Source organism: Kryptolebias marmoratus, linkage group LG3 (genome assembly GCF_001649575.2).
Source record: "Kryptolebias marmoratus isolate JLee-2015 linkage group LG3, ASM164957v2, whole genome shotgun sequence".
Lineage (NCBI taxonomy): Eukaryota > Metazoa > Chordata > Actinopteri > Cyprinodontiformes > Rivulidae > Kryptolebias > Kryptolebias marmoratus.
Window position 1 is genome coordinate 7,551,603 of NC_051432.1, and position 17,375 is coordinate 7,568,977.

Here is a 17,375-nt window from a genome sequence, read left to right on the forward strand (position 1 = left end):
GTTGGAAATACAGAGGAGGTAATGGAGAGAGTGAACAAGGAGAAAAGCATGAAGTGAAATAATGAAACAGAATGGCAGGTGAGGATATGAGGACAAAGAGGGAGGGGGGGGAATAACGATGAGAGAAAGCAGAAAACGCTTGTGTCCAGAAACGACCTTGGGCTCGGCCCTGGACTGATTGGAGATCAGTGATAATCGTTGCGAGGCTGCTGTCGCCACTCGTTGTCTGCAGAAGTGCGCACGCGAGCATGACTGTGCCTTACACATGCACGTAACACACACACACACACACACACACACGTGCCTCTTGCTCCTAGACGACCACCTCCTTAATAAACCATACATTTTCAATAAAAATGCTAATTATCTTTACACTGCAGCACAGTTACGTTAACACTGCTGCTGTATGTGTGTGTACAAGCGAAATAAAGAACAGAGAAAGCATCCTCGATACAAACTAAGTGCTATTCATGGGAATGAAAAACATTTTACTGCACATTTTAATGAATAATTAGATGATTTTTAAATAAATGTGAAACCAGACAGGTGACGCTTCCTTATTATTCTGAAAGTGTTTTCTAATACTCATTCAAAGCCTTGTTCAGAATAAATGAGCACTTTTTTATCTTTTTCTTTTTTTTTTGTCTTTTCATAGGTACAGTAAGTGATTCTGCAAATGATCTGTCAAAGACAGTGCATAGATAAAAACACGCCGCTTCCTCTGCTGAATTCAGCTCTGAATAACGTTAAGAAAAGGGGAGACACTGACAGACGATGCTTCCTCGTTGATGTTCCCCTCAGAAATAAGGAGGTTTTCTCGCAAACTGTCATCGCCCATATTTTATTTTCTTCTTCTCCTAGCTATGCTCAGTAGTTAAATTAGGCACGGTGGGGAAAACGTCTCATCTCTTGCATCATCTTGCATGCACGAGCCACCCCTGACAAAACCTTGAGTTTTCGACAGATGTCTTACCGACATATACCTGCCGAATCCTGCGCGTTGAAAAATGAACGTCTGGGATCTGTGGGAAAACTTTATTTTCTTTCCCTTGTCCTGGAGATTAAAAAAGAGACACCTGAAGGGAGAAAAAAAAAAAACTCCTGCAATAAGCTTAGTGGTAGAGACATCCATTAATCTAGTGAAACACTGAGCAGAGGCACAAATTGAATGGCATTTGTTTGACATTTTCTGTGCCATTTGGTATACTTGTTGTCCGCCACACTTTCATTTGAAATCTATTAGTCGCTGGTAACCTTGAATTCTACATGTTTCTGCTCTGTCTCTGGGAGGTTGTATAAGAGCTGCAGGTAATTTGAAGGCCTTATTGTTTTAGTGTCATCAATCTATGTCCTCCACACCATATTGTGTCTCTTTCCATTTTGTGTGTCTATGTGTGTGTGTTTGCATTTAGTTCCCTGACGTCTGTCGTTCATTCACACACACATACGTCATTGCATGGACAGACTAGATATCTGCTTTCTTTTCCAGTTTTCCACACAAGGGAGTTGCTTCCGTGTTGTTGAACCATTTTATAGCTTAACTCTTTATGACACACACACACACACACACACACACAGGAACACACGCACGTCAGCACACTTGTTTCAGGTTCTGAATTCAACACGATCTTCTTCTAGAGATTGCTTATTTATCGGGAGTTGTGCTAAGCCGCACCAGTTACCATGCATTTTTCATGAGCCGAGGATTTAATGGTTGCCTGTGTGTGTCTGTGTGTGGGGTGGTGTGTGCTTTTGTGTGTTCCCTGTTTCTCATACGTGTTGTGTTTGCCTTGTGGTTGGTGATGAGTTCAAGCTTCAATGTGTTGAAGAATTTATGCATGTAGTGCACAAAGAATGTAGTGCACACGTGCTATATATAACCATGTGCCATCCAGAAGTTCTGCGAAATGTTTTTCCTTGGAGGACTCTCCTCTCTCCTCCTTTCCTCTGGCATCTCAGGGGACTACTTCCATGCAGCAGGTCTCTAACGGTCTTGAAAGACACAAGGGCACTGCCTGCAGGATTAGGTTTCTGCCATGTTCACATTCCACTCCGTCCCCGAGGGACCAGGGTGGAATGAAATTCATATGTTTAAGAGATTTCTCGCAGTTGTGCACATTTCACTGTAGAGTTGAGTAGCTCTACGGATTGGGTTTTCTGTGTAATAGACAGGGAACTTGCTCCCACATCCTAATACAGATTTTTGTGTGCTCATACACAGTCACAAAAAAAAAAAAAAATTACACGATGTACACAAAACATCAGCTCACCCACTGTGCATCAGAAAGCATATTAATCTAACCGTTCTGGCTGGTTCGCTAAAAAGCAATCTCAGTAATCGCATCAATTTTCTAGTTTTCATTGCTCTGTTGCTATTAGCATACATTAAAAGAGCTCATTATCCCAGGTCATTTTGTTTTGCTGCATGTTGCTCTTCACAAGGGGTAAGACCACCAGGGGCACTGTGCACACGCGTGTTACATGTTTGATGTCCCGCTCCCTCTTTTTTGTGACTGTCAGACATGTGCGTCTCTGTTCCCCCGCATATGTGTGCGTGCGCGCAACATATGTGAGATGCAGTGCTGTCAGATAGCTTTCCCGATGCAGTGCAGTCTCCTCAGACGCTTATCTAATGTTATTACCAATCACACATGGAGAGCATCCTGGCACTCTCACAAGGTTAGGATGAAATATGAGGACGATTATGGAGATCCAAGATTGTATTATCATGATTTCCTTATTATTGCATCATTAATCTATTTTTGTCTCTTGTCTCTTTTTCTCTCTTGTTCTCTTATATCCCCACCCCACCTCCGCCCCCTTTCATCTTTTGCCTATGGCACGTGCAGAAGTAGAACAAAAAGGTAAGTCACTGGAGCACGCATTCATACCCAAGTAGTCAAAATCTGGGATTAGGTCTCAATTTTTGATGCCAGGCCCCTGAAATGTTTTGCATCTTGTGGAAACATGGCATCTCCTTTTTAAAATTGCTGCTGCTATATTAAGACAGCTTGCATATAGAGGCAATTTAGGAACACTAGTTCTCATTAGACACACTCTAGGGCCGTATTATTCCACGGTATTGTGTGGAATGTCACTTAACAAACTCTCCATGGGTCGAGTACATTTCTATAATGAGCTGCTGAACAGAGAATTACAATGACATTTAATATTTTAAATGCTTCTCTGTGATACTGAAGCAATGCCAGTAGTTTGAAAAGCCAGTGAATATTCAATCAATACTCTCTGGCTTCTTGTGTGGAATCTGGAATTGCACCATTGAGAGGAATGGGAAAACCACAAAGCACATCTGGCTTTTCTGTATCTTCTGTATGGAAGCAACAGCATTCCAGTTAAATTACAAAGGGTTTCATGATTGGTTGCAGTGGCTTCCCAGAATTTGCTCCATCTCCCACATCCCTCGTAAAACATGACCTCAGTATTCCAGGATGGGAAGACCGAGCAAGGAGTGGAGAAATAATTATTGTAACAACTTGTCAGGAACGAAAAGAAAAGAAAAAAAAACAGTGACTGATAAAAGATGTGTTCACTTCTGCAGTTGGTGGTTACCGACAGAAATAGAAAAAGAGGGAAAGGAAGAAAGAGTTGTGAGACTAATGAGGAACTGAGCAGGGAGGGAGGAATGGGAATAGAGAGAAAGGGTGGAAGTGGAACAAAATGTGCCATTTTGTCTTTATCGCTTAACTGCAAGAGTGGGGTGTTATCTGTTGAATGGAAGGCACGATGTTGCTCTGCTTAAGAATAGCAGCTGTCTCCAAATCTTAATGCAGTAAGCCTATAATGTCATCAGTATTGTCTGGTTGCTAAGGTTAAGTTTGAAAATAGTTGACATTTTATATCAAATTGGTAAATAAGGTAAAAATGTGTTTCACTTGTTTCACAGTATTTCTGTGCCCTGGCATTCTACGGGGAGTATACCAAAGCGAGCATCTCTTTGAGTCCGACCACCAGTCTGGTGCATGGTGCAAAGACCCACTGCAAGCCTCTGATAAGATCTACTACATGCCCTGGACGCCATACCGTACTGACACACTAACAGAGTATTCGTCAAAAGAGGACTTCATTGCAGGCCGTCCCACCACCACATACAAGCTGCCACATCGAGTGGATGGGACCGGTTTTGTCGTCTATGACGGCGCACTGTTCTTCAACAAAGAACGCACCCGCAACATTGTCAAGTTCGACCTGCGCACACGCATCAAAAGCGGCGAGGCGATTATTGCCAACGCCAACTACCACGACACTTCGCCGTACCGCTGGGGGGGCAAGTCGGACATTGACCTTGCCGTGGATGAGAATGGACTGTGGGTGATCTATGCAACGGAGCAGAACAACGGGCGCATTGTGGTGAGCCAGCTCAACCCTTACACCTTACGCATCGAAGGCTCCTGGGACACCAGCTATGACAAGCGCTCCGCGTCCAATGCCTTCATGATCTGCGGAGTCTTGTATGTCGTCAAAACTGTCTATGAAGACGATGACAACGAAGGAACAGGGAACAAGATTGACTATATGTACAACACTGACAAGGGCAAGGAAATGACAGTGAACATACCGTTTCCAAACTCCTACCAGTATATAGCTGCAGTGGATTACAACCCTAGAGATAACCTGCTGTATGTGTGGAATAATTACCACGTGGTCAAGTACTCACTGGACTTTGGCAACAATGGTAAGTCCAATCCAATAACTCCTTCACTTTTCTCCTTTTGATATATTTTTTTTTGTCTAACCAAACACAGAAACTTTGCCTGGTTCAAGAACTTTTCCCAATAAACTGTACTGCATGGATGTTTTCTTCGTCACTGCTGTGCTTTTCGAATGATGGCATATGGAATGCTTATACGCACTAATCTTCCTTCAGAATTTAATTCTGTAAAATTACTTGGAGGAAGTAGAAAAAGAATTCTCCATCTGTGTTGCCACACTTCTGTATTATGGTGGTTCTTCCACTGTTTGTTTTTGAGTGGTGCGCATTTTCAGATCAAGTAAGAAAAAAATCCAAATAAGCAAAAAAAAAAAACAAAAAAAAAACTCTGTTGTACTTTTACAGCTGCTTCTCGATACATCAATGTGCTGGAAGTGTAGCTATCCGCAGTGTTACTATTTATGGAAATAAGAGAGATAATAAAGACTACCTGGCTCCCTACCTTTAGAAGAATATCTCAAATGGCAACGCTGAGCCTCAAACACTTTTGCTTTGTAGAGCACCGCTTCTTAGCTTTCGCTTTAGTTTCCACAGCTGCATTTTTTTTTTTTATTGAATGTTGCCAAGAATGTCTGGATGTAGGAGGAACTGACACATCTGTGGATGACGGCTGTCTAAAATCCTTCAGTTTGACTTTGAAATGCATTGTTTCTTCATTTTTGGCACGCTCATCTAGATGTCAGAGGTTGTCTCTGATTGCAATGAACTCTGTTAAGGTTTTGCAACACCTCATCATGCTAAAGCAGAACAAAAACATCTGGACCGACTGAGTTTCGTCTTCAAACTCTATAATCGTTTGTGAAAATTATTTTGGAAATTCAAAATTTTTGATAAGTCTCACATGCGCCTACAGACAGCTACAACTGCAAATGTTATAAACACATTTTAGCTCCTCCTTTTGGTTTTGTTAACTATCAGTGCTCTCATGACAGATTTTCAAGCCACAGCTGCTAGTCATTCGTTTGAGCACCACTCGTGTAATTCATCGTTGTGTTTATTCAGCATCAAAAATCGAACAGATGGAAGAGAAAATTCATTGCATAATTACTGGGGTAGGTAGTTAGTTCAGAAAAAAAAATCCAAGTTCTGTGACTTTTTCTGGATTAAGGGGATCCTATGCAATCAGAAACTTATAATACAATCCCAACCCATTTTCACAACAGGACAGAACTGTTGTGAATCCATTTTGCAGGCTGACTTATTTAGATTAAAGAATAATGTTTTCCACGGGCACTGCTGTGTCCATTTAAAAGAGCCAGGAATACTTACTAACCCAGAGTGACTCACTCCAACTTCGGTGTGAGGTGTTACTTCACCCTCCTTCCTCCGTTTTGCCTCTGGATGGAAGGGCTTAGGCCCCGAGAGCCTGCAGGGCTATTTGCCCAGTGTAATTGCCTTTCAGCACCTTTCTATGGAGTGGTCAAGGCAGTCTGGCTGCGTGTCTTATTAAATGATGTCTGAATTAGCGCATGCTCTTACATGCAGTTAGGAGGCACAGTACAAGAAATTATAGAGAGAGACATTGATAAACTTGGTTTCTACCGACCGGCGTGTGTGTGTTGGTGTGTATATGTGTTTGCGAGGGATGTCCGTGCTGGAAGAATGTACTTATGCTCGTGTTTACACGTGCATATTGATGGGCTTGCCCATGAGCTAATGTATTTACAGTATGAGTTTGAGTTTCATTCATGAGTGTTTATTTATTATGAAGGTGGGATCACTCTCATTATGGAGCTCTGGGCCTCTCAGGAGGCTCTAAAGAGGAGATCAATGGGGATTCAGTGTGGAGAATTACCTCCAGTGCATAGCAACAAGCCAGACTGCTGACCAGTGGGAGATAAATACATACAATCAATGTTACATCGCTCTTTTTACACTCCTCCACGCTCCACTGTCTCACTCAGTGAGGACAAGGAATAAATTAACTACCTTAACTGCATGATTTTCTCATTCTTTGGAAAATGAGGTGACTGATCGATTTCTTGAAGGTTTCTCTTGTTGCACGTTGACGATATTTTGTGCCCTTCATGCCTCCCGAAGAAAGTCAATTGTTGTTTACCTTCTCTCCAAATGCATTAAGCTTACTGTAACCTTGTTAGCAAACCTGCCATGTTTCAGTTCTTTCATTTACTTTTTCTCCTGTTTTTTGTAGTCTTTTCAGGAGACAGACCAAAGAAGGCGGCCATTCGCAGGGGTTTCCAGTCATTACCGATGTCGCTTAATGCACTCCTTGTTTTTGTTTTGCTTCGTGTGGACTTCTTAAGATATAAAATAAGACAGGAAATGGGCCGTGGTCTAAGACAGGGACAAGGTTGGGCCACCGAGGACGGAGAGTAATTGGGCTACAACACAGAGAGCACCAATTACTTAGTTGTGCCTACCCAACTGGATAACAAAGGCAGACGGTTTAAAAGAGTTCATTCTGAGGCTCTGGGATTGTTAGGTTTTAACACATCAGAAAAGGAGCCCAGATACTTTGGCAGACCTACATTTTGCAGGCCAGGTATGAAAGGAAGAAAGCAATGCTGGCAAAACAGCTTTTACTTTAAAGAAATATAAAAACTGCAGATAAAAATGGTAGAGTCCTATTAATGCTTTAGTTTTAGGGCCAACGCATGCAGTGTGTCAGTTCTTACACTGATATTTTTGCCACTTTTTAATATAGATGTAAAAGTCATATCAAAAATAGAATGATAAGGTTATTGTTCATTTTTCTGGGAAAAATTTCACAGACTGCCTCGCACCTTACTGCTAAAACACTGCTTGACTCCTGCTCGCTGTTTTCTTTGCAACTGTCTGTCACATTCACTGCAGGCAGCTCCCAGGCTTCTGTAAACAATGAAGTCTGAGCGACCCTGATGAACAAACTAAGTAACAATGTCATTTCCAAATTACCCCATGCATCCTCCTCTCCATTATGCTCTATTAATGGAAAAAAATTGCAGCAAATATCAGACAATAACCATTTAATGGCCTGGATCCACATTTTTCTCCTGTCCTTGGCAAATAAATGTGATCCCTTCAGAAGATTGAACAGTTTCCATCCGTCTTGCTGGCGTCTGGTGCAGTTTGCTGCACAACAGCTTCTTATAGTCTTGGTTTAAAAGTGTGGCTGTGTGAAAAACTCCAAGAAGAGAGCTTCTTTTTGCCTTCTAGTTGCATGTGTTTATTTTATAGTGTGTTGTACAGAAACATATCTGATACAGCTAAATCAGTGATAGAACAGTCTTGACTAATATAAATTGGATGAGCAATGTGTTAAGCTATAACCAGCTAAACATGTGCAGTTAAATGGATTTTAATTTTTCAGAAGGGGCTTTCTAATGTTTTCATGAGTAAGGAGGGTCCTACCTGCAGTAGAAAACAATCAGCTCACTCTCAAGGACACAAAAAGTACATAATGCTTCTTTGTGTCACAAGCTGGCACAACAAAGGATGCACTCAACCTATTTTTGGGTCAGGTGCAGGATTCAGTGGTCTACAGTTTCCATTCCAGCTTAAATAAGTGGCAATAAGGCAATGATTTGTCAACCTGTCCATTCAAAAGAAAAGAGGAAGAGACAAGCTTGTAGTGATTTTTCACCAAGAATTTGATGCAGTTTTCTTGTCCTTTTTATTTCTGAGCAATAAATGCTCAAACTATGTGTACCAGCAATCTTCTCACACAGTATCTTCTTAAAACAAGCATTCTTGTTTTTCTTCACCTGGTTGTGGTTTGACTAGTTTTCTTTTTTGTTGTGTGCTTGGTACCACCATTTGAATATAAGGACGAAAACTTGCTTGTTCGTGCCTTATACATCTGCTCTGCCTATGACATATTTTTAGTCGTCTTTACCAGTCTCCTAAGGTCCGCCCGGCTTCTCAATGGACAAGCTGTAGTACACGCCTCTTCCATCAAAAATGATGGCGCCAAAAATACACCAGACAAAAGTAGACAACAGATAAAACCCCAAAACTGTAAATAATAGGTAACCCTCTGACTGGAATCCCAAAATTGAAGCCAGAGTGGGATCAGCTTCCCTGTCTTATGAATAAAAAGTTAACAAATCAGCCCATCATTGCCACCTAGGGCTGAAGGTAAAAACTGCAGACCCCTCAGTGAAATGCTGTGGAGCAGCTGAACTATGAACATGGCAACTGTTGCCAACACAGATGTGGAAAAAGATTGAACAACTACTTAGGAATTTAATTGTTGCACTTAGTGTTTATACCCACAGTCCTCATGGTCTGAAAAAGCTGGGCTACATAAGGTTGTCCACAGAAGGTCCTGGCAGACAGGTACAAAAGACTAAATTTACTAAACTCACACAAGCTTGCTAGATTTGTTTTAGGTTGGAGAATCAGTGACGATTTATGACAGGTCAACAGAAGAGTATTTGTTTGCTTGTAAAACCACAGAAACCCTGCAAGATTGATAGTGATATGACTGAAAGCTGCAGTATCTTGTGGTTTTTTTTTATAGTGTGTCATCATTGCGTCTTACAGTTACAGATGGCATTCCTTGTTACGACCTGAATGTTCATTATAAATTACTGTCTGACACTAAATTGACACTTAAATAAAATCCAATATGACCAGCTTGGTAATGTAAGGAATTTACAATAAAATAATGTGCTCAGTAAGATTAAATGCACAGAACTGTGTAGAGAAAGCAAACTCCATAATTGATGCGATCACAGTCACATATTTAAAGTGCAAGAAGTCCAGTTTGAAAAAAAAAGTAAGCTATACATTATAGCAGTGAGTTGTAACAACAGGAAAAAGCAGCATTAAATACAAATGCATGGGCTGGAATATTCAGCTAGACCAGTATCCACCAGCTGGCACCATCGTGGTGTGGGTGTGTTTAATTTGGGACACAGAGCATGCTCTCTTGGTGGTGCATTTTCTCAAAAATTAATTAAGCAGCAATTCCAGCTCAGCATATCCGCCACGATGACGCCACCTTTTGTGTTACCCGCCCTGTTCACAGTCGCAGTCCGGCTGCGATCACACTTGCTGAGAGCCTACCCCGTTGATGAACTTCCACATGAAACCCATGCACAGTATCTGTCACAGCGCGGCGTCAGCTGAGAGTCCTCTGTAGACACAGAGCTCTGCCCTCCAGCTGCAGCAGACACACCAACAGCCTGCTCTCTGCTGCAGCTGCTGGTCTGGCCACTCGTACTAGTTAGGTTTTTCTTTTTTTTTCCTCTCTTCTTTTTTAAATGAGAAGTCTCTTTTCAAGTTGGAATGGTCGTGACTTGAAAATGTGCTAAAGTATAAGATTTAGGAAAAAAAAGTACTGTGCAACAGTTTTAAATCCCCATTGATTTCTTTATACTTGAAATAGAAGCACCTTTCACTCCTCCTAGATCGCCCAACTTTTAAACAGAGAAATGAGGAACGGAAAAAATGAAAACCTTGAGCGATGAAACCTTTAAAATAATGTTATGATCAATCTCATGTGAAATTATGAAATGTCTTGCTAAGAGTATGCGTTTCGAATGACTCTCAGGTACCACCACACTAAAATTCAGCTCAATGTCAGAACAAATGACTGAGTTAAAGCAGTTTTGTGTTGGGTAATGTTAATTAGCTGTGGTGGCCATCTTGAATTGGACTGATTTTAAAAGTTAAACAGTTGAAAATGTACAGCCAATGATTACTTTCTGATAGTTTCATTAAGATCCAGTGGTTCATGAGTAAATGCCAACAGTTACTGCTAAATTTTTAAACAAAGATCTAGTGCAATAAGTAGCACTTGAAATATGTGTTGTGAATGACTCTCAGCTACAGTCACACCAAATATCAGCACAATATCTGTAAAATTGACTGAATTATAGCCACTTTGTGTTTCTCAGGGTCAGTTGACTGTGGTGGTCATCTTAAATTGTATTGGCACCAAAGGTTAATCAGTTGTAGATGTGCATCCAGTGAATCGTTTCTGAAAGTTTCCTAAAAATCAGACCAGTGGTTACAGACGGGCAAATGAACACACACAGATAGGCACAAGCAAAATCATTTTTGTCTGCATTTACCTTTTGGTGCCGGGAGGAATGGATAACACTCATCGTCTTGCATGTCATATTTCTAAATAAAGCTCAGAGTATGTGTTTGGGATGACTCTCTCAACTATTATGATGCCAAAGTTTAGCTTAATATTTGAGTTCTAACTAACTTTGTGGTTGTTAAGATTAATTAGCTGTAGCAGCTGTCTTAAATTGGATTGACTCAAAAAGTTCATCAAGAAGTACATCCAATGATTACCTGTGTTTGTTTTGTTAAAATCTATCAAGTGCTTCATGAAATATTCTGTTAACAGATAAACAGATATACAAGTTATTACATAATCACCCACCTTTCATGGTGGTGGGCGATAATTAAAGTTGGATTTGGACTTGTGAACAGGACTGTAGCTGAAACATTTTAGGTTTGCTTGTATGCATATTCACACCCACAACCAAATATAAAATTTTGTTAGGTTTGTGTTGTTTGTGTCTCTAGATCGACTCTGTAGTCAAGCTGGCCAACCATCTCAGCATGTCCTGTAAATCGTTTATTCGTTGCCATGGAAACTTTCTGCGCTTCATATGGAACATTACATTAACAGATTGATGTTAAAGTCTGGCTTCTTGGTAGCAAAGCATAAAGAAATAACTCAAGTCTTTAAAACTCTACTGTATGTTTAAGTGAAAAAAACATATTCTTTTGTTTAAAAAAACAACACTATTGATGCTGTAGGGCTGGTATCAAAAAGTTTCAGTACTGAACATTTATCTCGAACGGCTCTGTTTTAATTTGTTTTTACATCACAGCATGCTCTCGTGTTTGTGGGTGTAATGTAACAGAATCAAACACTGGTGGGATATTTTTTTTGTAATTTAACAAAGAAGAGTTTTAAAAGAAGTGCTCGCAGCTCTTACAGTCTGCTAGAAGAAAGAACGGACCCTGAACTACTGTATCTGCTTATAACTATATGCTGCTTAAGTATTACTGGCAGTTTGCATTAAGGAAATAAACATCAGAAAACTTCAGATCAGGTTTAGTTCACCTTGGCTAACAGATAACATTCATGTTTATTCTTGTATTCTATCACTCTGTCGATGCAGCAGGAAATGATCTTTTGAAAAGTGGATTTCTCTTTTCTCCCTCGGTACTTTACGAGAAAGCAAACTGCCTCTCTGCATCTATTGTGTTTCTTGTCTGTTTGTGTTTCATTCTTTTTTTCTGTTAAATCCCCATTCATACCCCGCTCCCCCCCACCCCGGTTCTCACACCAAAAAAACCCCAGACTCACAATGGCAGGAATCCTAAAATTTCCTCTTTCCTTCTCATACATCTTTCTCTTTAACTCAACGTTTTCCCGTTTTTCTCTCTGTCATTCTTATCTCGCGCCTAATCTGCCCTGCTTCTCTGCTCCCCGTTTCTCTCCCACATCACACAGGGCTATTTCATCAAGCGCCCTCAGATGTATATATTATAGAGGCCTGGTGCACGAATGTAAAGTCAGAGTCAAAGTCGCTTGTCTCCACATCACAACCTTTTCTTCCACCCGCGGTCCCCGAGCGCTCACTTATTCTGTGCTGTTTATGGAGTTGTTTCATCATGTCTTCTTACATGCATATTATAGAGGCCTGCCCTACGCAAGCAGCATGGCTCCGATGAAACAGCTGAATAATTTATCACTTCCAGTCTGCCTTGCCACACTTTAGAAAGTTTTCCCAACAAAGTCACAAAATTATTCATGCTATCTGCATCTTCTCGATGGGTGGGGCAAACCGGGCTAAAATTGTGAACATTCCAGCGTGCACGTTCTCTTTCCCAGCAATGTTTCCTCTTATTTTATTTTTTATATAATTATTATTGTTATAATTTCTGCAGCCACACACTGCATTTTAGGTTTTTTTGTTTTATTTTTTTCTGTCAGTGAAAATTCTCACATGGTAACGTCTTCCAAATACTTTATTTTGTTTTCTCCTTATGTTGTCTCTCTGCCCTTGAGGGTGATGCTCTATTTAAGGTTGTGTACTCTACAGTGTGGAAACAGCACTTTGGAATTGGGAGAAAAAAAAAATATATATATATTGTTTTGTTCTGCATAACCCTGCAGCATTATTTGCTTTGACATATGGAAACTAAGTTAATAATGGCAGCAAGAATAATATGTTTTATTTGGATAGCTCTGTTTATTGCTGCATTACAAAGTTCTTTACAGAAAATCTGTCAAAATTTAAAGGCCCAGAGAATATAAATGAGAGAAGAACTAATAGAAATATGCTAGATCAGAAAAGGGTATCAGTCCCCAAGTATATAGGACTTGGGGAATTATTTGATGCTTTTTTCGAAATAAAAGAAAAAAAAAATAGATTAACAAGAATAATTAAAGCATTTTTAGTATTTTTCACAAATTGTATATTTTTTAAAGGTACTCATTGCAAAGTAAGAAATAAAACTGGTGCTGTTTGAAAGAGTTTACTCTAGTAGTTTTCCAGATATGTTGACACAATTCTGAAATGTGGGTATGCACTTAATATAAACAAAGCACTTGGCTTAATCCATCAGAAATGAAGCGGAAGCCTGAGTCATGTGACTCACCTGCTGTACATTAGTCTGGCTGTAGTCTGTGTAGGTAAACAAACCAGTTTCGCCAGATCAGCCCATTGTCACTGATTCTGTTCATGACTTTTATGGACAGAATTTTTCGGTGCAGCTAGGAGGTGGAGGTGGTTCTGTTTGGTGGCTTTGGGATTCTGTATTTGCCATTTGCAGAAAATGTGTTTCTGCTGGCGTCATCGTGTTATGATCTCCTGCTCTCTCTGGAGCGGTTTGCAGCTGAGTGTGATGTCGCTGGGATGAAAATCAGTACCTCCAAATCTGAGGCCATGGTCCTCAGCCGGAGAAGGGTAGACTGCTGTCTCCAGATTGGGATTTAGGTGCTGCCTCAAGTGAAGGAGTTTAAGAATCTCAGGATCTTGTTCATGAGAGAGGGAAGAATGGAACATCAGATCTACAGGCGGCGGATTGGTGCGGCTTCCAAGGTATCGCATACTCTGTACTGGTGGTTGAGGTGAAGATGGATCTGAGCTGCAAGGCAAAGCTTTCTGTGTACCGGTCTGTCTACATTCCTACCCTCACCTATGATTATAAACTTTGAGAAGTGACCAAAGGAATGTGATCAGCCCCGGCTGAAAGGCTGAAAGGAGTTTTCTCCACAGGGTAGCAGGGCTCTCTCTTAGAGATAGGGTGAGAAGTTCAGTTATCTGGTAGCGACTCGAAGTAGATCCACTGCTCCTCCATATTGAGAGAAGCCAGATGAGGTGGTTCAGGTATCTTGTAAGGATGCCCCCAGGATGCCTCCCTACGGAGGTGTTCCGGGCATGTCCAACTGAAAGGAGAACCCGGGGAAGACCCAGGACATGCTGGAGAGACTATGTCTCATGGCTGGCCTGGGAATGCTTTGAAATCCTCCTGGAAGAGCTGGAAGAGGTGGCTGTGGGAAGAGATGTCTCAGCTTCCCTGCTCAAGCTGTTGCCCCCTGACATGAATCTGGCGGTTTATAATAGGTGGATACATTTGTGGTAGTTTGGGTCTAAAGTGTAAAACGTTCAACAGCTGGATCCAAACTTTTGTTTTGTTTTAAGATCATGGACATAACGTTATCTAAATAGCTAAAGCATATAAAGTACATTTGATTTAAGTAAGATTCTTTCATTTTTTTTCTTACATGTACAAATCAAATTGAGGTATATTAGCTTTTTTAGCCTCAGTTCTGTCAGCCTTTTGTGTGCAGCTCATTGACGAGTTTCATTGAGTGCTGCAATAATCTTCTCAAACCTGTCAGATTGCCTCCTGGCGAAGGCAAAATCGAGGAACATAAAAATAAATGATATCCTGATATCCAGACAGATTTAATTTAGCTGTTTCAGGGTTTTGATTCTTTGTTTGTTTGTTTTTGTTGAATTTTCAGTGCATTTAGTCGTGTCGTTTTAGTGTTGAGAGTCAGAAGTTCATCTCCTCCCAAATACCTTTCTAACCATTAAACAATAAATGGACTGTACTTATATAGTGCCTTTCCAGCCAACCAGTTTACTCAAAGTGCATTACAACACAATCTGACCTCATTTACCCATTCACACATTTATACATCATTCTTCTACATCTCTACAAAGCTAATCTGAATAAATCATTCTATAGAGTCTAATCAGTGCTTTAAACTCCATTCATACACCAATCGGACACACATCGGAGGCAATAAGGGCTTCAGTGTCTTGCCCTGGGACACTTTGACATGTGACTGCTGCCATGAATCAAAAAAAAAAAAAAAATTGGACGATGACTGCTTTAACCACTTAGCCCTATTAAGAAAAACAAAAAGCAGTCAAATGTTTAAAGAAGCAAAAGTAAATAAAATGAAATAGCTAAATTCTATTGTTCACTGATTAAATCAACAGATAGTAGAAGCAACATTTACTCTGCCACTTTGTCAGGTCACAGAACCTCAACTATTCACCTTTGAACTCTTAATGGTTGAAATCACAGGGTCCCATTTCCTAAGGAAGCCAAGCAGAGAATGTCTATTGTCTTTAGCCCCCCCTTCACTCATTCAGTACCCCCACCACACACACACACACACACACAGACACACACACGGCCTCTCTCCTCTGTTCACTCCACTCTTTCATTCTCCTCCTTGGCACTAGATTGCAATCAAGCAGCAGCAACGCCGGGAATGTTGGAAACAAGCATAAGTGGCAAGAACAACAGCAGTTAATGGTTAAAGTGGAGGCCATCTTTCACCAGATTAGACTAACCCTTTTCACTGATTAGACAAAGCACATTTTTCTGTGTGTGTGTATGACTGTGCACTCTATATCAAAATGATGGTATCTTTATTTAGTGTGCGTCCAATAGAGATTTTTAAGGGGGTAACGTTTTAATTCAGAACTGCAAATCCTACTTTGAAACTTAGCTTTTTAAATGAGGACCAGGAGGGCTTTACAATCCATCAACACAAAAAGTAAATCCACACTGTATTGTTTTTTGTTCATTCTAAAAGCAATGCATATATTGCTGTTTCTTAAGGAAACATTTAATATTAGAAAAGACTCGTTAAACCTAATCGTGCCACATACGGTTGTCATACAGGGATAACTGCAGCTGAAATGGGACGAGCCCATGTTTGTTATTGAGTGGAGCTCCTGCTCTCAATAATCACTCTGTAAGACAGGTTATATCATCAGCAGCTTGTCTCATCTTGAGTTTTGTGTGAGAATTTAATCAAGTACAACCAAAAAACATCTGCCCAAAGCAGCTGGTCTAGTTTTTCACTGTTCATCCAGAGCTAATTTGATATTCACAATGCTTTTTCTCGGTTAAAAGCCGAGAAAAATCAAAATAGTTTTGCTTATAGTTTACTGAGTTTTTCTTATTTCTAGAGTGTGGGTTCTCAGATCGTTACAATAGCTGCTGGACTACAAACCAGGCGTCTTGGTTTTGTTCATTGTAGACACCAAAGGGCACTTTGGTGTTAAAATTAGGGACTGATTGTTTGTGTTATCTAATCTCTTTATGGATTGTGTCTTGTTCTCCAGTGTGTGGACACCAGGCCAAATAGTAGCTAATCTTGTAGCAACAGTGTTAAAACTAATGGAGAATAAAATATTACATGAGACTGTTGTTATGGCACACTTTAGAAAAAAAATGTGGTAAAAAGCCTCGTCTACACTAATCCGGATACTGTTAAAAATGTTTTTCAAAGTGGAGGTTTGCAAAACCTCAGTTTATGGTGGATCTTTGTGTACGGGAGATACAGAACTTTTCCGAAGCATTGACTGTTTATGCTTACTATCACTTTACAGCAAAAAAAAACAACAATGGTGCTGTTTTAAACCAAGTTTATTCTATGTCTGTATTGCTTTATCTTGATCTTGTCACCGCTACACTTTGACTGTGTCCTGAAATAGTTCATAATTGAAAGGATATTTTAAATGGCATTAAAGAAAGCCACAACTGCTTTGGAAAGATGTTTACCTAAAGATAAGCATGTTCTTTCTCTGATTTGAAATGCTGTTAATGTGGATGTTCTCACCACCTTATGACATCTTATAATATTACAACAATTTTATTAGAACGTAGACGGAGAAAAAAATACGAATGGAGAAAAATGTATTTATTAAAAAAAAATAGGAGTAGTGTAAATGGGGCCTAAGGTCCACTTTCAATGGCTCATAATTTTCTCATAAATCTGGAAAATCATAAATATAACAACAACTGATGTTTTATTATACTGCAACTTTTTAGACCTGGTCAACAGTAATGGCAGAATGAAAAAAAAATCCTTTGTTGAATCTCAGTTTAAATCTGTTTACGGGTATTTTCACACAGTGTATTTGTCCATACACTTCCTGTCATATAACCCTTTACGCCAATAAACATTGCTATGAAATGCATCCTAAATACACAGTGTGTTTAACACCTTAGTCCACACTCCCACTCTGTGTGCACTCCCTCTTTGCCCATCTCCCTCTTCTCCAAATAGATTATGGCACAGTTGTCTCAGCAGAGACTGAACTCTGCCTCTGAGAGTGTGCTGCACCTGTTCTTTGCCTGCACTGTGTCCTTATCAATTGGTTAGCCCCGGCCAGACCCCCTGTGTGTATCTGCC

General features: G+C 40.3%; 1 protein-coding gene across 5 annotated transcripts in view; it reads left to right on the forward strand.

Annotated features, from left to right (window-relative positions):
* adgrl3.1 (adhesion G protein-coupled receptor L3.1) overlaps window positions 1-17,375 on the forward strand; it is a 170,903-nt gene that overhangs the window by 85,011 nt on the left and 68,517 nt on the right. For all 5 annotated transcript variants that reach the window (XM_017425754.2, XM_017425752.2, XM_017425756.2 and 2 more), the window contains exons 6-7: window positions 2,850-2,864; window positions 3,905-4,693. In XM_017425754.2, the coding sequence (XP_017281243.1) occupies window positions 2,850-2,864; window positions 3,905-4,693 (804 nt within the window). The remainder of the gene's footprint in view (window positions 1-2,849; window positions 2,865-3,904; window positions 4,694-17,375) is intronic.